Here is a 21,950-nt window from a genome sequence, read left to right as displayed (position 1 = left end):
ATCCTATTGAACAAGCTACAGTATTTGTCTTAATTCTCTGATTGGAATGTACTTGGGTGTGTTTTGTGGGGTTTTTTTGTTTGGGTTGGTTTTTTTTTTTTTCCCCTCTTTTTAATAAAGACTAGGGTAGCAAATAATTTGTTTTCCCAAAAGCAACTGAAATTCTGATGAGGGAGAGTAGGAAGGGAAAGAAAAATATGGTCTTGAAAACTCATAATGCACATGAATATGGCTTTGAAGTAGCTTGAGGGAGCTGGGATTTGGTGCTTTTAGCACTTTGCCCATTTTTACATTCTTTATTAGTATTTCATATGCAGTGTAATTCTGTAGCTCAGTTCAGATACATTGTTTGCCAAGGGCATTGCATTTCTTCAAAGAATGAATTTTTGTGTTTTTCTTGCTGCACCAAGAATTAGAATATGGTCTGCAGTTTTGTCTTTGCTTACAGACATTGCTGCCTTCCTCAATGGTTACAGGCCTGAAGGGAAATGGTGAAATCCTTTCACTTAGCCTTCAGCTATGCTTTGGAAATCAAAGAGAGTAATTGCATGCTGTGGCTAATGAGCTGAGCAGACGAAAGCATCACTGGATAGGTGTTCTGGAGATTGCCCTGCCACACTTGCAGCCAAAGTTCAGAGAATGTTCTGACTCACTTCATACAACAAAATTGTGTGCTCGGAGTTTCCGATAAGCTCAGATCAAGTCTTGATAATTACTGTTGGATGACTGGTTCTTTCATTTCCCAAACTGGTCATTTATGAACTTGCTTTTGAACACACTTGTGACCTATAAATTAGTGATTAGCTTCAAGCGGGAAAGATGAGCTGTTAGGCCATTTGAGACAATAGATAGAGAGCTGTCCATAGAACAGTTACCATCAGCATCTCTCATTTAAACTGATTTGTTAATGACACTATGAAAACAAATACCATAGGCAATAAATGTTTAAAAAGTATTTTTCTCTTTGTTCAAAAATGCTTCCAGTGCTTGATTCAGATAATTGAAAGTAGATTTCAAGTCAAATAAGAAAGAGACCAGGAGAGTCCCTGTGCGGTGAGATCTGCATTTCTGTTTGTGCCCTGTATTAAGAAAAACCAAATTCACAAAAAACCCCACAGAATCCTTTGTACTCAAGTGAGGCATTTCTGAAAATCTTTATTTCTTGGACTGCTGATTTCTCAATAACTTCAGTAATGCTGTTAACTGTTTCTTGGCTAAAGTCTTGGATATTTAGCATAGTTTAAAAAACTTGAATTTTTCTCATGATAAAAACAGTAATTGTCTGTTATTTAAATTTATCTTGGGTATAATGACAGTAAATATAATTACTTTCAAAATAGGGTCCTCTAATCAGAGTATAACATGAGGTGCAATTTTGTTCCATGTCTGTGACAAGTCAATAGACTGTAGTTACTAAAGCATTTTCAACAGTAATTCCTGAAGAAAATAGCTTAACTTTTGTAAGTGGATTATTTCAAACTTAAAAGTACAATGCCAATCTTTTAAATTTTAAGGAAAGTATTACAGTGAAGCTGAATATTCCAAGTGTGTATAACTGTTTTAGGAGCCATTCAGTAGTTGTTAATGCATATGTTTTTAAGTATATACTGCTTAGAAAGCAGCATTTATTTTACGGATGTAAAAATAGCTTTTCTGATCTAGTTTTTTGCTTCTGTGCTTTGTTTTTGCATGACTCCAATCACCAACTGCTTCATCATGTCAACAAAACTCTGCATTAAGGCACAAAACTTCTAGAACTCATTAATGCTGCTTTTGACGTTTCATATCTTTTTATGCATTGCTGAATGAAGAAAATGGAAATTCACTGTGCACAGGAAAATAACGCTTGTTAATCTTATAGGAAAACCTTTTTAGAAGCTAAGCTTCATTGCTTTGGATTTGATAGAACACTTGATTGATAGAACACTTGATTTTGCCTTGGACATATCTTTTGTTCAGTTTCTGGAGAGCTAATTCCTGCTTATGGTGCTAAGCCCCAATTAAAGCACTTAAATTCAGGGAATTTTTAACCATAGCAATAATCTTTGGGAGATAGACTCATCTTCCTGTTTATTCTCTCATCTCTTCCTGGTACAGTACAACCTGAGCTTTGAGAATTTATATTTATTATTGTTGCAGGGGTTTTTACTTATTGTGTCTTTAGATCATACAGAGAATTCAAAATATCAAGCTGGCATCTATTGAAACTGAAACCCAGTAGCTGGCGCCGCGTGTTTGCCTCAAAGGAAAACATCCACTTCCTGTTCATTCCTTGGACAACATGTCCTGAGCAGCTTAATGCAGAACTTGATGTGGGGCTCTTCCAGAAACTGAAAGTGTTTTAATTGGCAGTTAACACTCAATGCAGAATGCATGGCAATGGCTGGGATCCTTTGCTCAGCTGCTTAACTTTTGGAGCAGTTTCTGACATGTTAAGCTTGGAAAAAAAATTCCTTTTTGCAAGAACAGGTGTTGTTTTGTAGATTTTTCTGTTTTCATTGTGTCATCTGTTGTCAGTTTGCTGATGGTTGAGTACTGAAACAGAATTAATGCTCTGATTCTGGTTTGTGTATGGTTGATGGCTCCTGTTTAGCAGTTGTCTGGCACCCATGTGAGCTGGAATATCTTCTGCTTAGTGTACTCTTAGAATAGGTATTATGCAAATCACATCATCCAAAATACACTGGTAAAATATGAAGTCTGGCCAATTATTTTTGCAATAAAAAATCCAATCCCTTTAGGTCAGCTCAGTGTTGCCTATGAAAATGGACACTGCACTGTGTGCACTAGATGCAGTGCTTAACACTGAACATTAGGTTTGTGTCAACTTAAGGTATAAAGGCATTAGATTGATCTCTACTTCTTTAGAATTAGTGGTTAAAGGCTTTTATTTATGTTTGCCCTCCATATCAGGGCTGACAGGTGAGTCCTGATGCTGTAACTAAAGCATTTGAACTTTAATTCTTAATTCTAACAATCTTTCTAAGCAGAGACAGTTTGGGAAGTGTCTAATCATCGGCTGCTTCAGTTCATCATCCAGAGTATTTCATGCACTAACATTCATCAGTTAAAGGGTAATCTGAACAGAGAGCAATGATACCTTTCTCTGCAGCAGCTTATTCTGTCAGAACTACTGCTGCCATTACTCTGAGCTGTTGCCTAAGAAACAAACTTAAAAATGGGAGTTTTGGACCAAACTTATAAATGGGAATTCCTAGGAGCTAAGAGAAGCTGCGCAATTGGACCCTTCATTCCTGTTTCATCCCTTGCTGGTGCAAGTAGTGAGTGGATTGCATGGTTTCTCACTCAAATCTTACACAGGTTAAGCATTTTTTGGGGGGGGGGTGGTGGAGAACAACTGTTTTCAATAACAGTGTTTGGCACATCTTTGAAGCTGGGATTGAAGCATGAACTTCTAGAAGCTGTAGCTAGGAAACAGTTGGTTCATTGCTGTTCTACAGAACAACTCATGTATCAGGTTTGTTTGTCTCCCAAAGTGCTGATACAACTGAAGCACAGATGGCTCAGTAGTTCAGTTTATTTAGCAGTTGTTTCTGGAATTGTATTAGTTTGACTGAGACAAAGGACTTCAGATTGCATTTGATTATGGTGGATAAGCTAGATACTTGTTTACCACCAACAAAACCTGAAAAGTATGCTTGTTAAGCACCTTTTTGTTGGCTTAAGCCAGAATAATTGTAGCAGTGCTTTAAAAGCTTTTCAGAGTACTTTAGATATAATATCAAGACAGGCAAAATTCATCATCAGGTTCGTAATTCATTTTCTTAACTTTTATAGACCAAGTATTGGTCTTATTATTAGCAATTAAGGCTTCTCCTTAAGTGGAGAACTGCAAAGTAGATATACATTTTTTACATGGACATCTACATCTGTTTGCTCTGGTTGTACAACTTGCTACCTCATGCCAGCTGGAGACACACACTATCCTCAGAACAGAAACCCCTTTTTGATAAACTGATGAGCATTTTTTAGGGGGAATGTTGTCCTGAAATTATTTGAATAGCCTTTTTTTCATATTTTTTTTTAAACAGAAGCTCAGTTGGATATTGCAGGATATACTAATAGTAAATACTAGAAATTAGTCCAGAAAAATAATGAAAATTTGATACTCATGTATTCTCTTCCACAGGGATTTAACTTTCTGTATTCAAGTTCCCTTCTCAACATCTGTTAACTTGGATTTGGTTTTTGATCACTATCTCTACAGGATTTCTTGTGGATGTTTTTGCTATTTCTGTTTGTTTCAGTAAGATGTGATAAGGGGGAGGTGTTAAATCAGCTTGTCCCATATATTTCCCAAAGCATACAGGGTAGAAAGAAGACATCTGGGAGAAAATTCCTTTTTGCTTCAAGTTATAAAATTTAGAGGACGGGGAATAAAACACCCAGAGGAGTTGAAAAGAGTCATTAAATAATCAGTAGGAAGGCTTTGCTAATGCAGTCACACTCAGCTGTTAAACAAAAACCAACAAACTTCTAGGTTTTCTGAAGTTTTCCAAGTGCAAAGTGGTTATCCCACATAACAAATCTAGGTCATTTGCTTCAGTTCAGTTGTCTGCTGATAAGTGTTGTCCACTCAGGCTGCAGTTAGAGAACTCTGGAATGGTTGGAATATGCTGAACCACTGAGCAGCAATAGCTGTTGTCTCTGTGCAGGCTGAGTGAGGCTGGGTTACACTGAGCTTTTTGGGTAGACTGAAAGTAAGTCGTTTTTGAAAATATAGAGGATTCACATGAAAATTTGGATCTGGCACAAAATTTTTGCAGTTGCAGTTGGGAACTGCCTACTTTCAGTTGCAGTGAGTTGATTTCCTCGGCTCTGGAAGGATTTTATTGCAAGTTTTTAACTGAAGAAATCAGCTTCAAAATCATAAACAATTCACAGCTTACAACATTAATCTTTTTACTTCCCCTTCTGCTCTTTGGCTTAACCCAGACTTTGAGTTACTAGTTATTTCACCAGGTTCCACTCTTGTTCTTGGTTGGAATATTTAGTGACTATAAGTAAAACATGGTCATTTTTCTTGTGAATCAGAAGATAGAGACAAGAAAACTTCAGACTCCATAAACATGCTGGGCAGAAATTATGAAATACTGTTGCTTCTTCTTAGGCTTCATGCATTGTTTTAGAAGTTTTTTCAATAAAACAGGTTGAGTGGAAATGTGAAATTTATCTTTTCTGCTCTGTCCAGTTCTTAGGTCTGCAACCCTTGAGGCATCATATGGCAAGAGTTTTCTTCCATTTATAGGAAAAGAAATGTACAGAAGTTTAAATGATATGTTGCACTGACTTGTTTTGAGCTGGTCATTTGAATTGTTCTTAGCTAAAACAGATGGGAATGTGAAATCAGCGCACTGGATTAGTGTTATGATGAAATGCACAAAAGCTTACTTAAATTATTTCCTTGTCTAAAGTATTGGACTGGTGGTTCAGTTACCTTCACATTTGTATTAAGGCAGATGATGTGAGGGTCTGTCTGCTGTATCAATGTAAAGCTGTTTCAGTTCCTGTCACAGATGCAAAAATTTAACCTCTACCCAGCAAAAACTGCTTCAGGCTGGTGCTCATTTCAGTTACCATAACAAAGTATTTAAAGGAAATTTTATAACCAGCTTGGAAGAAGAAATTAATTTATTTTGCCTGCGAGTCAAAGGTGTTTAGAGTAATGTTAATTTGATACTTAAAAACAATGAATGATTTTTTTAGATACACCATAAAATAGATTCAGTAATTCATACCTAAAGTCTTTTCCTATTGGTAATCTCCAGGGACCTGTGAAAGTGCTAGCATGGATTTTGGTTGGCTAAATCAGTTTGTCTTGGCAAGAATGAAAATTACTTCATCAAAGTCCGTGCTGCTTTTTAGACTCTGAGGCTGTTCTGGGCTGATGGAATGTTCTGGGATCACTGAAGTGAAGGCCTAAAGGGCAGACCAGGTGACTGGTTTTCTGTAGCAAGCTGGTATTCTACAATGCTGTCAGATTTCTTCAGTATATTTTATAAAAATGCATCCCTTGGGTGTGTAGGTGTATTTCATTCCAGTTTGCAGTTAGGGTTGGCAGTGTGTGAATTGGTGCTTTAGGTGAGAACAAGGTTTGCAGAATGGAATCTGTACAGAATCATTCCAGAGGCAGACTGAGGAGCAGGAAAGCACTCTTGTTCAGGTCATATGGGAAATCTAGTACTTCTGCACATAAGCCCAAGGATTGTTTCAATAAAATTCCAATAGTAAGAAAATTGGGGTAGTAGCAGTTGAGTCTTCATTGGTAAAACTCAGTCTGCTGAGTTGACTTTTTGTTTGAGGCTTATAATCAGTTTTAGTTTATCTCAAATCTTCAAAGTTAATTGAAAACAGACTATTTGAGGTTCCAGTTCTGTGCTTGATCAACTGATTTGTGGAAGAAGAATTCAGAGGAGGAAAGATACATTAAGTTCTGTTTCCATGATGAAAGGTCAGATTACTCTTTTCTGTGTTATTTCATAGAATCATAGAATGGTTGAGTTGGAAAGAAATTAAAACATCATCTAGCTCCAGCCTCCCTGACATGGACACAGACAGCTTCCCCTAGACCAGGTTGTTCAGAGCTCCATCCTCCCTGGCCCTGAAAATTTCCAGGGATGGGGCATCCACAGCCACCTGTTCCAGTGCCTCACCACCCCCTCAGTAAAGAATTTCCTCCTAATATCTCATCTAAATGTTTCCCAGAGCTGAACACAGCACTCCAGGTGAGTGAAGAGGGGCAGAATTGCCCTGTGGCCCCATGGCTTTGGGGTCCAGGGTGCATTTGGCTCTCAGGGATGTGTCAAAGCTTCTCATCCACCAACACCCCCAGGTCCTTCTCCCCAGGGCAGCTCTCCATCCATTCTCTGCCCAGACTGTACCTGTGCTTAGCTCTGCTTGTGCTGTTGGAATACAAATAAGATGGTACTGCAGCCTCTCTAAAGAGAAGAAGATCCTGCAGGGACATTTCTTTAGAGCTTGGAGCTCTCTTACATGAGAGCAGGAGAAATGCTGAGTGTTTTTCACTACTGCAGCTTGCATCCCATGTCACATACTTTGAGGAATTATAACAAATACTCGGAGTTACTGAGAAGGGGAAAGCAAAAAGATCCACTGGAAGGAATCTAGAAGTATTGTACAAATGTGCAGAGATGGAGGAGGTATGACAGCTGAAGTGCAGTTCAAATTAGTTAGGAATGTGGAAGGCGTAGGAAGATCTGTACCAACTGTTTTATGAAATATAGGACCTACTGAAAAAATTATAAAAGCTTCTTTACCTCTAGTTTTATTGGTAGGTGAAGGATGTACAAGTTGATGTTATTAGAATTGTCGTAGCTTGCTATTTTGGGTTTTGTTGTTTGTTTTTGGGGTTTTTCCTTTTGGGAAGATTTTATAATTATCTTTCTGTGGAAAAGGGCAGGATATAGAGAAGTTTGCTTAGCTGTGCACAGTGAAAGAGACAAAAGTTCCAGTTCAAATACAAGAAATTCTGATTAGGTGTAAGAGAAAAAATACTCCCTGTGAGGATGATCAAAATGAAAGGGGTTATGCCTGGAGAACTTTTGGAATCCTCGCTCCTTGGAGGTCTATGGAACTCAGCTGAGCATCCTGATCTGATTGGACCTACTTAAGAGCAAATGGTTGACTGCATAACCTCCAAAGTTCCCTTTCAGCCTTAAATAGTCCACAATGGCATGAGTCACTAGACTGACAAGCCTGTAGAATTAAACTCTCTTTATATTTTTAGATTATTAGTCAGATTTCAGAAGTGTGGTATTTAAGTTTTCCCTCATTTGCACCAGTGTTTATGACCCGTGGATTCGCTATATAAAAAACATCATGTTGTTTTTGCTGTTTGAATATGGACTGAAGTTTGTGCTTGGCTTACAATATTTATGAGCTCCCAGTTATTTTAGAAATTGTAGAATGATTTACCTTGGGTGTTTTTTTTCAGTTGTTTCTACTGTATTGTTTTTAGGGATTCTCAGTCAAGGTGTTTACATTTTCCTTACTAGAGATGTAACTTTTGGTTAGATGAGACCCAGAGCTGCCATGTGGCAGCAGTAAACATTTGAAAACTCTATGAACATACAACTGAAACAAACACAGGTTAAACAGTAAAGTACTTTGGCTTATGCACTTAAAATACAACCATTTTGAGAATTTAAATAGAATGGCAAAAATAGCTTAAGGTATTTCCAATTTCAGAGTACTTACCTGGTGTTTGTGGATTTTTGAGGGGTGGGAGAGTGGGTTTGTGGGTTTTTGTAAAAGTCTTTCCAGTGATGAATGAATCTGGATAAAGTTACAGTGGAGAATGAATGAAGGGGTGTGAGCAGACTCAAGCCCTGAGAAAATGAAATAGAGTGTTTGGGGAAGATTAAGTCATAATCAGTTCATCCATGCCCCCACATACCAACTGTGGAAGTGCAAGATTGTTTTCTAAACTGTTTGAGTATATGGCAAATAATTTTTTCTACAGGGGTGATTTATCCAAGCTTGCTCTTCCTTCAGAAGACTAAGGAATAGATTGTTCTTAAGTGATGTCAGAGCTCAGTTTATATATGTTCCACTACAAAATACAACCAGCATAAACAAAGCCTGTGGAGAAAATAGTAAATATAAAGGTTTTGGTATTAGTGTTTTCAATGTGCAGCAAAATGATAAACGTATCTCATGCATAGGGCCTAAACTTTTCTTTATAGAAAGAGGATTTTTTACTCTTCCTCTTTCCCACTGAGACAGCAAAGTTGTTGCTATGCTTTAAATGTCAGAGTTATCTAATACACTGTAAGGGTGGCCATCCCTTGTGTGCAAAGAGATGGAAGTAATGCAGCAGACTGTACAGTGAGTTATTTTCTTTCCTAGTGTAATGAAGACAGGAATTACACAGTAGCTCCTGCAAGAGGCTTCCCTGCCCTCTAAGGACATCTGACTGCATTTAGTCTGATTTCCTTCATTAAAACTGAAATGAAAGGAATGCATGAAAAGGGGAGATGCAGTTATTTTTGCATGATAAGCGCAGATGGGGATGTGGAGTTGTTTCTAAATCTGAAAGAGCATTTTAATGCCATAAGTATTACAGGCACTGCTCTACTAATACAGTTAACCTATGCAATAGGATTTAATGAGGCCACAATTGTCAGTTTCTATTCCTGTGGTAGCACTACAGTGTAAATCCCAGCTACTAATTGCTGGTGTGTTCAGATGCCAAGTCATGGAACACATGAAGGAAATGATCAAATAAATTCTCACACTGATTAGTTCCCTCATTGAATTCATCATTCAGCCACTAATTCTGGTGCAGGGGTGGGAAGGGTCAAACTTTGGCTGGAAGTAGCAAAGCTGTTGCTGCCGCACAGGAGAAAAGCTGGTGCTAAAGTGAAGGGTGAGCTGTGGCATTTGTAGCCTGGCAGTTAATGTTCTAGAACAACACTTCTGACAAACCACAGTGCTCGCGTGAACACCCGCCTCAGGTTTGGTTTCAGTTCGTGTGCCACTGCAAAATAAGCCTGTGCTTGAAGCACCTGGAGTGTGCTGGAGGGTGCTAGAATGGTGATTAGCTTTAACCTAGATTAGGTTAATGGTGAAGTTTAGCCTAGATTAGGTTAAACTTGAGTTTAGCTCATTTGATGCTTCTGAAACTGGCAGGAGCTGGGAAAAGAGGGAGTTTGCAGATAAAGGGAGACCAAAGCAGGCATTGAATACAGCCTTGTGTAATAAAGGCTGCAGAAAGGCAGGGGCAGTTGAAGGATGGAGTCAGTTAGGTGTGGTTAAATAATCTCCCTGGAAAATAATGAGCTTCAGAATGTGTACTTCATGACTAAACTTGTTCATTTGCATGGAGCTGATGTCATAATGTGCATTAGGGACAGAGTCAGCAAACTCTGGTTTTCATTCTTTTAACAAGGGCTGCAAAAGAAAAAGGAATTAAATTTGGCACAATTTACTCAGAGCAGCTTGGCTGTCAGGATCTCCTCTCTGAGCTCAGAAAGGAAGAGGGGAGCATAAAAATGGCATTTGGGAGTGGGTATCCAAGAAGAACATAGTCACTTCCCCAGGGTGTGCAGGGATGGAACTAAAAAATCCAAAGCCTTGACTAGAGCTAAACTGGAAAAGGACATGAGATATAACAAGGGATTTTGTGTAGGTATATTGGCAAGAGAAGGTAAAGCAAGGAAAATGTGTGAGAGAGAGGGTAATGAAAGAATTAAGTTCAAGAATAACTATTTTTGACAGTAGTCACTTAAGAAATTAGTTAGAACAGATGTTTTTATGGATTAAATTGCTCCATTGCAGAAAGTGGGTGATAGTTGCATTCATAGGGTGCTGTAATGATTCCTACTCTTAGTTACTTAAAAAGCAAAGTTCTTAAAAGTATTTGAAAGTGAGTTTCCAGTTTTTATTTTCTTGTCCTGCAGTGAAAAATTGAAAGCCATGTTTCAACTGATACCTTAAGATCTCCTAATTTAAAGTTCTTCTGTTAGCCATTTTAGGTGACTTTTTGAAATAGGGTATAAAAGTCTTCTTTTATGTCATCTTGTTTAGTAATTCAAGGCTTTTCTTTACTCCTAATCAGATTTTAATAGAGGGGATTAAAGCAGATACCTGGGAACTGATGTTTCATGGGTGTAACGTGTTTTTAGTGCTAATACATAGCTGGTGCCCTGGATCTGTGATCTGAAAAGAAAAATGTGACTATTGTGGTTTATGGCAGACTTAGCCTTAAATGGCTGACTGAGTAAATTCAGTGTATTCTGGAAGGTCATTATAGAGGTGATCATGTCTTTCTTTTGCATGGGCAAATTACTTTCTGAAGCTGTACAGAAATATTTGCACCATTGTTACTGCATGTGTGGGTCTACACTAGAAAGTGAAAATAGTCTTCTTTCAGGAGAAGCCTGACCTTTGACTGGAGCTACATTTTATTTTGAGGGTGATATGATTCTTTGATCCTGGCTTAATTTTAGCTCCTCCAAATACACAGGTTAGCCTCCTTACTGCTCTGTTAGACTCTAGAAAATGGCAGAAGTCCCATAAAACTTCCTTGAAGAATCATTCTGTCACTTTTGGTCTAGTGCACAGAAGATTTTGCTCCTGTGGGTGTAAAGGAAAAATTAAGGTCCATTTTTTGAGTTGCTGTGGATTCTGACCATGTGCCTCTGCAGGAGATGGTGATTTTTAGTATAAACCCTTTAGCAGCTTCCTTTCAGCCCACCAATATATTGGTTACTTTGCTGTCTCAGAGTTCTGTATTGAGAATCATCACCTCATAAGATTGCTGTTCATAACATTCTTTATGGCATGTTTGGCCAGTATTACTCAAAACCACACTAAATTTGGAAAACTTGATGCAGAGGTAATATTTTTCTTTGAGTCTTTACTTGTGTGCTGTTTCCTGACCCAACCTATGACAAGGCTTGAGAGAAAACTTCGTCTCATTGTGTTGGTATAATCAGCCACACCTTCACCAGAGCTGTCTCTTTTATGAGGCAAGGGCTCAAGTCTTTATCTTATGCCTAAAGATTTAATTCCAACCCCCCTGCATGGGCAGGGGCACCTTCCACAAGACCAGGTTGCTTAAAGCCCCATCCAGCCTGGCCCTGAGCAGGTGGATTGGGACTTGATATTTAAGTCAGCTTCAGTATGTACTCGTGTACTGTGTAATGTGCACATTATAAAATATACCCAAAAATGGAAATTAAAGATGAACTAAAGGTGAAATAAATGCTATTTTTACATTTTATTGATAGTACAATATATAGTTTATTTTCACACCCCAGTGGATTGTCTTGCACACTTCTCTGGGTTTTCACACCTTACTTTGGAAAACACTGCTTGTCCTACAGAGAGATGCCCTAGGCAATATAAATAGGAGACCTAAAGACCTGAGAAAAATTACCTGTGAAGAGTCCTGCAAGTTTTTTTTTTTAATGTATATGTGTTGGTGACTGCATTTGAAACAAGTGGTTTTGCCAGAGTTTGATCCCTGCATGTTAAATGCATTGGTTTATCTTCCCTTCCTACTTCTGTATTTCTTGGACTGGGAGTAGGAAGGGCCAGTTAAAGCTTCATGACATTCAGTGGTTTGTTTTACAGTGGCTTTTCAAACCTATGAAACAACTGGATGTTTGACTTGGTTTATTGCAGAATATAGGAGTTCTTGGTTTCTTTTAATTTTTGTAACTTAGGCGATGTCTGTGTTCTGTTAATTCAGACTAAAATGTTCTGATGTTTAACTTGGAATATTAATGATACGTGTTCTCAGTGCCAATATTCAACACCATGTAATCTGTGTTTGAGACATTTTTATTTGCAAACCTTTTGCTAGGTACTCCCCTATAAACAAGTTTTCATCATCTTTATGGGTATCTTAAACTAGGAGTTTGGATATTTTTTTTTTCCTCTGAAAGTTCATCATCCAGCAGGAATTTATTCCACAGACAGCTTAGGGAGAGAACAGAGGAACTTTGTTTTATTTTTTAAAAACAAAAGAAAAATTACTATAGTATAAGCCAGTGAGCCGAATAACATTTATAAGCTTAACGAAGTGAGAGCTTTGCTGGACTGTCGTAATCTTGAGAAGTGATGACTCTAACTTTCCTTTGGACTGTGAACTTTATGGCTTGACTGTGTGCTGTCCCAGGACTTAGCTTGCCTACCCTTCTCCCAGGCTCCTTCACTTGGCATGTGTCAGGCTTTACAAGGGTTTTTGGAGATTGTTTTGGTTTGGGTTGGTTATTGTGTGGCTTTCATGTGGTTGGCTTCTCAAACCTGTGCACCCAATCCCTAATGTATCAGCAAACATGATGGGTTATGTAAATGCCAGTTGTTTTAAAATTATGGGAAGAGTCCATGTGCAAATAAAAGTATGGGTAGAGTTTAATGTTCAAGAGAAATATATGCTGCTTCTTTATGTGCTTTCCCAGACTATTTATGTGCTATTACCCTACTTTGATCTGGGTGGGTTTTTTTTTTAATTGGAACTTAATTGTCAATGAAATTCAGCTACATCACAATACTATCTGCTACAAGGGTATATGATGAATAATTGAATATTCTATTGAGAAGAGAGGAGAATAACGAGGTCATCTTGTTATTTGACTAGTAGTGTAAAACTCTGATTATATAGAACATCAAAAGCAGAATAAGATTTCCTTCTGGCAATCTTCCCTTCCATTCTTAGAAGGGAAATAATGTCTAGAAGATGTATGTCAATCCCTCTATTCTGTGCACTTTCCAAAACTTTAGGACAGGAGTGGAGGAACTGCAGGGGCTCTATGGAGAAGTATGAATTGGTGCTGCAGCTGAAATTCTTCTGATTGTTTTTCTGTGGAGATACAGGGCTTGAGGTATGATGCAAAATTCAGCCACTTCCTAAAATACTAAGATTCCCTGCACATAAGAACAAGAAGCCACTTACCACACAGCTTGTCTCTAGCTGGTTTCCAGTAACTTCTTGTCACTAAGGAAGGGCAGTAAATCAGTTTATCCTTAGTTGCACAACCCAAGGTGAGGAAACAAAGCTGATTAGGTACTCAGTAAATTCAATTTTGTTTACGCCTTAAGAGATGTCTCAATCCACTCGTATGAGAGGCATTAGAGTACAACTTCCTGTGGCCTGATCTGCTTGACTCTTCAGACTTGTTTGTATCATGTAGAATTGGGAAGTGCTATTTATAAAACAGGGTGGACAGTTTCATAATTGGGTTTTAAATTATGGATGGCCTGGACTCACTTGCTGGTAGTTATGATGCTGACTTACTTCTATGCAGCTGGTTTGTCATTATGCAAAGCTTCAGTATTCATAGAAGCAGATAAAGGAACTTAGCCAGATAATTATGTTCCTAGTTGTGGGGCAAGAGAAGCAAAATGAGCCAAGAGGAGCATTATGTACAAGCTCTAATGATTTTTTTTTAATTGCTTTGGTTTTTCCAATCGAGTTAAAAAAAACTAGTGCACTTGTACCTTGTGTACAGGGACACCTGAGATGCAGTACAGAAAAAGGGATCAAGGTTGTCTTATAGTCATAAGTGCAGATGTGAGGGAATAGAAATTGAACTACTTAATTTTCATTTTTCTTGGGGCAGTGAGTGAAATATTTGGGTGGAATATTCTTCAGGATGTTTAAAGGTGTTGGATCTCTATCAAGCTCTTCCTCTTGTGTTAACTCTAAAATTTTGCTGATGAGGTTGTGTTTATTTTAAAGGGTGAAGATGTCAACCGGACACTCGAAGGTGGGAGGAAGCCTCTTCACTATGCAGCAGACTGTGGGCAGCTTGAGATTCTGGAATTTTTGCTCTTGAAAGGAGCTGACATTAATGTATGTATTATTGTATTTGCAAATGGGTCCTAAAGTCTTCCCCCACACACCAAAGAGATTGGTGTAAGTGCCTAAATGGTCACTGAATGATCTAAATCAAACTAAACAATTTGATGCATTTCAAAATATTTGAGAGGTGGGATTCTAGAGGTTAGAAGTTCACAATTATGCTTATTAAATGTTTTAATTCTCTTTGGATACACTGAAAAAGAAGCGTGTCTCTTTTTTGGAGGCATTCTTTCTTGTTTAAGACATTTAGCTGTAGCTTGACATGCGTGGTTTCTTGTTTTGAAAAGATTTGACTAAGCTATATCAGCCCTCCAGAAGTTAAGTTCCTAAATACTTCAACCATACACCCTAAATGTTGACAAACCTTAGAATGCTCGCCCAAAAGTTAACATGTAAGACATCTTACCTGAATTTGCTTTAGTTCATAACGAAAATGCTAAGATGTTGCTCCTGGATGTCTGGAAAGTTTATCTCTTCCTTAGGAATTTTCCTAGCTGGGGAAGAGTTAAAAATAGCATTTCAGTTGCTCTATTTCTTATTCTTTCCAGAACTGTAGTTAGAGAGAAGACAGCCAAAAGAATATTTCAGCCAAAACTGTTTTCTGAAGTGATGCTGCCTGTGAAATGTGAGAATTAGGAGTAGTGTTTTTAAATTGGGCAAAATTTGTCAGCTGAAACTGTACAATTGGCCTAAAATTATGGACAAGCTTTGGGACACCTTGAAGTCTTGTGGAAGATATATCTTGCTATTACCTCTTTTCTAAATGATAACTTTCCTGTATTAAAAAAGAGGTAAAAAATCCTGTGGAATGCATTTCTTAAATAATATTCTTAAGTTTTTGCTTCCTTAATATTTTTTACTTCCTTACTGATTAAAGAAAATTAAATAGTTATGTGAAACATTATAATGCTGTATGAAATTGTCCTTCAAGTAATTGTATCTCAATTTGCAGGCTCCAGACAAACACAATATCACACCACTCCTATCAGCAGTCTATGAGGGCCACGTTTCCTGTGTGAAATTGCTTCTGTCAAAGGTGAGATAGGAATGTTTTGAACAAGTTATCCATTAGCAAAGCATATTACTGGGATTTTTTTTTTTTGCATTAAGATTATGATGCTCTAGATGATATATTCAGAGCATCAAACAAATGCCATTTGTGTTGCTAAAACAGAGAGGGTACTCTGATCATGGTGAAAGATAGTTGAAAGTTGAAGGATTTCTGTTGTGTAGCAAAGGTAGCAGTGACCATAAGAGTATTGTGGGCTCCAGCTAGAGAGCAGAACTGCAAATCAGTAAGGGGAAAAAAAATGCATTCCTTCAGTGGATTTGGCTTTGGCAGCTGTTTGAGTGCTTCATGTGATGCAGTGTCTGCTGTGAAGTTGCTCAGAGGTGTGGTTTCCCTCGACTTGTGCCAGATGACTGAGAACCCATCTGGGTTGGCAGAGGGAGGGGAAATCAAAGTAGTAAGCCAAGCTTTCCCTGTCCTACAGCTTGTAAATTTTGTCCTGAGGAGAATAAGCCGAATCTGTCTCTGTTTGCACTTCGATTTGTACTACAAAAGTGATCAATTTTACAAAGCCAGTAGTTAATTCAAGCAATCTTTTTTACCCATTCACATACACTCCTTCTTGATTACACTTAAATCATTTGGCCAAAGGAATTCTTTCCTTGTAATACTGTCATGTGCCACTTCCAGGGTAAAGTTTTCCTTAACTGCCTTAATGCTGCATGAATTTCACTTAACTTTGATCTTGTCTGATATTACTTTCGCTTTTTTGTAACCAAATGCAGTGATTCTTAATTTACAATTCAAATGGTGTGTCCGACTTGCTTAAATTTATTCTGAGGATTGATCCTTCATTTAGGATCATCAGAAAATAAGGTATCCTTTATCCCATGTTGATTTATTTCCATTTCTGGTTTGGAGGGTTTTCCAACCTAGATTAGTTCAAATAATAAATTACTTTCAGATTTCTTCATGCAGAGTTAAATGTTGATTGTTTCCATTTACATGGGCTAGCTGATAAAATATTTATAAACTGGAAGTTGGCTTATCAGCTCTGTCTGTTTGAGGCAGGGCTTATGTGTAGAGATTGTTCTGTCTCTTAACACAGTTATTTTATGAACCTTGTTTAAACATTAGTTTAATCATGCCTTGTTTGTACCATAGTCATATGTTCTTTGGTAGCAGATACCTGGGAATCAGGAGTCAGCCCTTACTGAAAGACCTGAAAATTCCTGACTGTTTAATGTTCTTCCCAGTTACTCAGCCAAATTCTCCATTGCTTTGTGTGGTGAATGGACTGTGGAGGTGTTGGAAACCTTTTATGTGAGACTCTCAAGCTACTGAAGGGAGGAGGAGGAGGAGTATTTCAAGAAATGTTTCAGACATTGATCCATGTTTTTCTTTAATAATCTGGTGTTTGATTTGTAATGTAAAAAGTTGTGATTTCTTTAGTGTCAGAGAAGCCAATATGTTAAAATAGACAACAGTTTTGAACGCTTAGAGAATGAGGGCTATTGCATAGGATGCAACAAACTTCATCCATTTGTTCAACTTCCAAAATAGTTCTTCTTTTGTTTTACAAGAAATATCCTGTTAAGCTGGGCAGTTTAGCCCCTTTTTTCTTCTCTGACAGTGGCAAAAAGAAGAGCTGTGAGTATGACCACATCTGCTCACTCATTTCCCTCATTCATGGTTGCTGTACTGGGGATTTCAGAGGTGCATCCATCTGTCCCCTGTTCAGAAGTGTTGGCAGATCTGTTGGCCATGACTTCATCCATGTACTTTTTGAACAAGAAGACATCTGCCTCTGTTGTGTCATCTGGCAACTCTTTTTAGCAGTTTGCTGCTTGCTGTGTAAATCAATCTTCTCCCAGCTTCGTTAAGTGCCCCCAGTTCTGGTTTCACAGTTTGGTGGGAGCTCAGCTCTCATCATGGGTTCTGTGCTTGTTGCTTTGGGTTTTTTCCAGAACTACAGCTGGAGCCAAGTAGCTCATGTATGGCTGTCAGAGCCTGTTTAACATTTGTGCTTTGCCTGGTGACTTAAGTGGGCAAACATCCTTGTTTGTTATTACCCTGCCCAGGAGAGAGGGTTTATATTTATTTGTGTATGTGTATTTTCGGAGTAGAACATAACACAAATATTAGGAACTTTTTACTTTGGGGAAGTAGAGAATACTATGAAATCATTGTACTTCCATGAGTTTTTTAATAAAGTTGCTTCCAGGCAGTGTTGTACTTCTACCAATTAAAGTCCTCTTGACCTGACCTTTATTGTTTCCTTCTCTTTTTATTGAATGTAGGCAGGAGTCTTTCTGTCTAGCTAATGGCCAATTTTCTAAATTTATTAGTACTGAGTTTAATAAACGGTGTCCTCCTTAGGTAGTCATGACCCTCTTATCCTGCAATCAGTAAAGCTGTTTTAGAAACCCAGGTCTTCAATGTCAATAATTTTTCAGAAGTATTTTTGTGAGAGGGGGAGATCAGTCCTATGTTAAGATTAAAACCTCTCTTTATACTTCAAAGTTACCTCAGTTAACTGTTATCTTTGGTACCCTAAGTTCTGGTACACTGGTGGAGAGTTTTATAAATTAAAGTTCTTTAAATTCTGTCAGGTCAATTACTGGATAGTTCCATTTTTCTTCAAATCAGGATTTTCCATCAATGAACAGCTTTGAAGCCTTCCGGATTTCCACATAGATTTTAATCTGAGTGCTATCTAAACAGTAGAAATAATCAACACCTGCAGAAGAAGCTGTTTGTACTCTTATTTGCCTTTCTTTTCCCTGGACAAGTAAGATTACAAGTGTTGAATACCTGCTAAATCTCTTTGGATTTTCTTAGGGGAAAGATAAATGTTTTAGAAGCCATGTTCCCATGGTTTCAGCCCAAGTGTGTGTTTGCAGTAACCAAACTGTCATTTGTTGGGAACAGGCTAATTCAGCTCATGTTCATATGCCAAAGAACTGCAACATCCTTGTACTGTTTGGGCCAAGAGTGTTACACAGTGATAGGAGAGAGGAAATACTAAAAATTGCTCCTGTCACTGGAGTGAGCTCAATGCATCTCTTGCACTGAGAGTCTCTAGGGGCCACAAGGAAGATGAGCAGCTCCAAGAGGATCAGTTTGGCCAGTGGACCACAAGACTGTCAGTGCTGCCATAAAAACCACTGCAAAACCATCTTTCTCAAATGGCAGGTTGAGTACATTCAAGTAGAGAGTGTACAAATTTCAGAGAGGGAAATATGCTGCATTGTGAAAAGTAGCATTGGTAGCACATCACAGTGGGATCAGATCCAGTTTATTAGACTGTTAGAGAAGTTTAAGGAAGTGAGAGTTGTCTTGGGAACAGCCATGGTATTATGTATGGAAGTTCTGTGGGGATTTGTGTGTTTAATTAGTGAAGAAGCTATGGAAATTCTAGGTACATTATGTCCCTAAACTATTCAGTGTCCTTAGTAGTAACTAACAGTCTTCCTTGTAATTGAGAAGGGATTTGTACCTACTCTGTGGAGAGCTTATGCATAAACTGAAGACAAGCCTCTGCTGTACACACTTTTGACAAAATGTGTTTGTACCCAAGGTGTTTTTCCTGTCATTTTCAAGCGAGATTTGCATATCATCTTGCAGAGTTGTTCTGAAATCAGTCCTGTGATCTCTAATAACTTTTGTCCCCTTATTTAGCTACCCTATTTACAGTTTAGCCTGTGTTTTCCCTTTCATGAATGTGATTACACAGTGCTCAAAGCAAACATGACTAGTTAATCACTCTGTTTCCCTTCTTTTGTTCTCCTCCCATAAATCTGGCACAGTGCTTGTGCTTACTTGCAGCAGTTTATTCTAATTCTTTGATTTATCCAGTTGGTGCATTATCCTCCAATTTATCCAGTTGGTGCATTATCCTTCATTTTCCTGTTGCCTCCCTGTTCTGTTTGGTTGCCTTTTAAGTGTAGATGTAACTCTTTCAAAACAAACCTGAGCAGTTTTGGACTTGGAATGATTTTGTGTTGTTTTTCTGATGTATCAATAGGGACATTTTTTTTTCAGAATGGAAGAGAAGAAAAATCCTTGATGATATAAATTTTATTATATAAAACTAATATAGTATGATTTGTTAGTAAATCAACTCTTCCAAGTATTACCTGTGTAATTTAGCATGTGAGAGCTTCTTGCACCATAGATTTTGTAGAAGTGTGTAACACTGAATTTTTGCTTTTGTAAGAGTAGTAGTTGCTGGAAATAAGAAATACGTCTAAGATTAACTGATAATTTGTTGGACTTGCAACTTTCTGTGTAACAAAAATTGTGGTTTTTTTCCTTATTTTTAAATGACCAAGTTGGAAACTCAGATTAGCTGTATGCTGAAAAGCTCTGTGCATAAATCTGGTCTGGTTGGTTTCCGAATGAAAACAAGGCACTGCAGTGAAAAGCTGTATGTAATCAATATAATGATTCAAATTTTGTGTCTTTTGACACAATTTGTACTGATTTAGCCTGGCTTTATGAACTGACAGTCCTTCCCATTGTGTTTCCAGGGTGCTGATAAGAGTGTGAAAGGCCCAGATGGACTAACTGCCTTTGAAGCCACTGACAACCAGGCAATCAAGACTCTCCTTCAGTGACGGATGGACTGATATCTTAAATGTCTCTCCTGTGGCCTCACACTGCTGCCTGTCTGTCACTCTTTGCATCTTCCAGCTTCTTCAGCTAAATACTTTGGGGGGAGGGAAATTCTTTATGAGTCAGACTAGTTAGGGGCTTCTATCAAAGATAATCAGGTTGGAGAGGGTTGAAAAGTATTATGAACAGTGTCCCTCTAGGACTTCTTTCCAGTGCACAATCTCTTCCCATTTCTAGTGAAAATGGAAGAAGGAAGACAGACCATGCTGAATATTTGGCTTGTAAGCCTCCTAGATTAGTACTAAGATTTTTTAGATGGATGGAAGTACTTCCTTTAGATGGAAATACTGTGCTATGTACCTGAAACTAATTGTGAAGGGGACAATAGTCCCATGCTCTTAGTGTCTGCCATAATCTGAAGTGTAGTAATTTAGGTGGCTGGGTTGCTCTTCTCTCTTCTCTCTCACTGGGTAGCTTTATTCTTCTTCTGCCTAAAGCTTCTGTTGCAGTTTTGAGGACTTTTGATACTAGTTATTGGAGCTGTTCTTTATATTGACTAATTGGATGTCACACTAATGTTTTCTGACTCTTGAGCAAACCAAGAAAGACCAGCTGAGGCATGGTGGTGTTACACTCCATAATATCTGCCAAGCTACTTTTGGATGCTTGAATTTGAAGTCTTTCTATCCCATATTTGTTTCAGTCCAGGACAGACATTTTAAGTAACTACTTTTGAGAGAGACATCAAAATTTCACTGTAGTTTTTTTTCCAAAAGGAATGTAAGATGAAATTTCTTTACTCACCACATCAGCATAAAATTCCTAGACACGTGTGAAAGCTCCAGGCTGTTTGGCACACAAGGATAATCAAGGCAAATGTGGAAAATGAACAGTAGTTATTTAGCCGTTCAGATCAGCTGAATATTGTTGCTAAACTTTTCTGGTAAACATAGAACCTTTCTAAGTTCAGATGTAGAAGCAGGAAGATGTACAGGCAGAAGTCTTAACTTGCTCTAACTACTACAGATTTTTTTTTAACTGTGCATATCTTCAAATGAGTGTTTCATTGTCAAATGGACGAACCTCTTAAATTCCATTAAGGCATGAGGCTTGTTCTGGAAGTTCCCAGTGTGACCATACCACATTAACCATTGACTTTTAGATAAGATTTACTATACTAGTATGACAGTCTTGAACATTGATGGGAAGGTATTTAATGATGTTGTAAGCACTCCTGTCACACCTTGTGGTCCTCAGGAATATCTGAGCTGCTGGCTTTCATCCTGAAAACTTTCATTAGACTCCTGGTTCACTTAAAACTGAGTAACAGGCTCTATTCCACAAACTCTACATCTTCCTCTCTTTTGAAATACAGACTTCAAACTTTGGTAACAAACACAATACAGAAAAACAAATGTATATAATATAACTTCTCAAGGTGAATTCTTAAGCAAAAGTAGCTGATATTATTTTGGTATCACTGTTGAAATTGAGATGATATATATAGAAGTAGACTGGTGACTACCACTCATATTTAATGGAGATTTAGTTTTACTTGAATAAACTTGCATATTAGGATTGAATGTCTCTGATATGAAATGCATTGCATTGAGAGTGTAAAATGAGAGCAGGAACTGATTTACATCTACACATAGCAAAAGAAAAGCAATGGAGAAAACAATCAACTCTGGCCATAAACTGTACAGTGCAATTACTCTATTTCTTGGAGGTAGGTGGCAAGGAAGAACAGAGGGTTGGAAATCAGTAATAAATCAATTGATGAACTGCTGATAAAAGAACAAGAATATTTGGTGAACAATGCTTTTAATAACTATTTATAAGAGGACTCTTTAATCTTGTCTCTGATCAGTGCTGGATTGTCGTGTCATTGTAATAGTGTGAACACAGACTATAGGTTTAACTCTTTATTCAGCTATGAAAGTAACAATCTTTGGCATCAATTTGCCTCCA

General features: G+C 37.9%; 1 protein-coding gene across 1 annotated transcript in view; it reads left to right on the top strand.

Annotated features, from left to right (window-relative positions):
* The window catches only part of MTPN (myotrophin), a 28,761-nt gene extending 7,301 nt beyond the window's left edge, over positions 1–21,460 (top strand). The window contains exons 2-4 of the mRNA XM_054282114.1: positions 14,231–14,344; positions 15,306–15,389; positions 19,895–21,460. Of these exons, the coding sequence (XP_054138089.1) occupies positions 14,231–14,344; positions 15,306–15,389; positions 19,895–19,981 (285 nt within the window). The 3' untranslated portion in view covers positions 19,982–21,460. The remainder of the gene's footprint in view (positions 1–14,230; positions 14,345–15,305; positions 15,390–19,894) is intronic.
* The last annotated feature ends 490 nt before the right edge of the window (positions 21,461–21,950 follow it).

This window comes from Melozone crissalis, unplaced genomic scaffold, assembly GCF_028551555.1.
Source record: "Melozone crissalis strain CALT ecotype California unplaced genomic scaffold, PUWL_Pcris_2 ptg000033l_1, whole genome shotgun sequence".
In the NCBI taxonomy this organism is placed as follows: domain Eukaryota; kingdom Metazoa; phylum Chordata; class Aves; order Passeriformes; family Passerellidae; genus Melozone; species Melozone crissalis.
The sequence above is the reverse complement of the archived record's forward strand: the minus strand, read 5'-3'. Positions and strand labels throughout refer to the sequence as shown.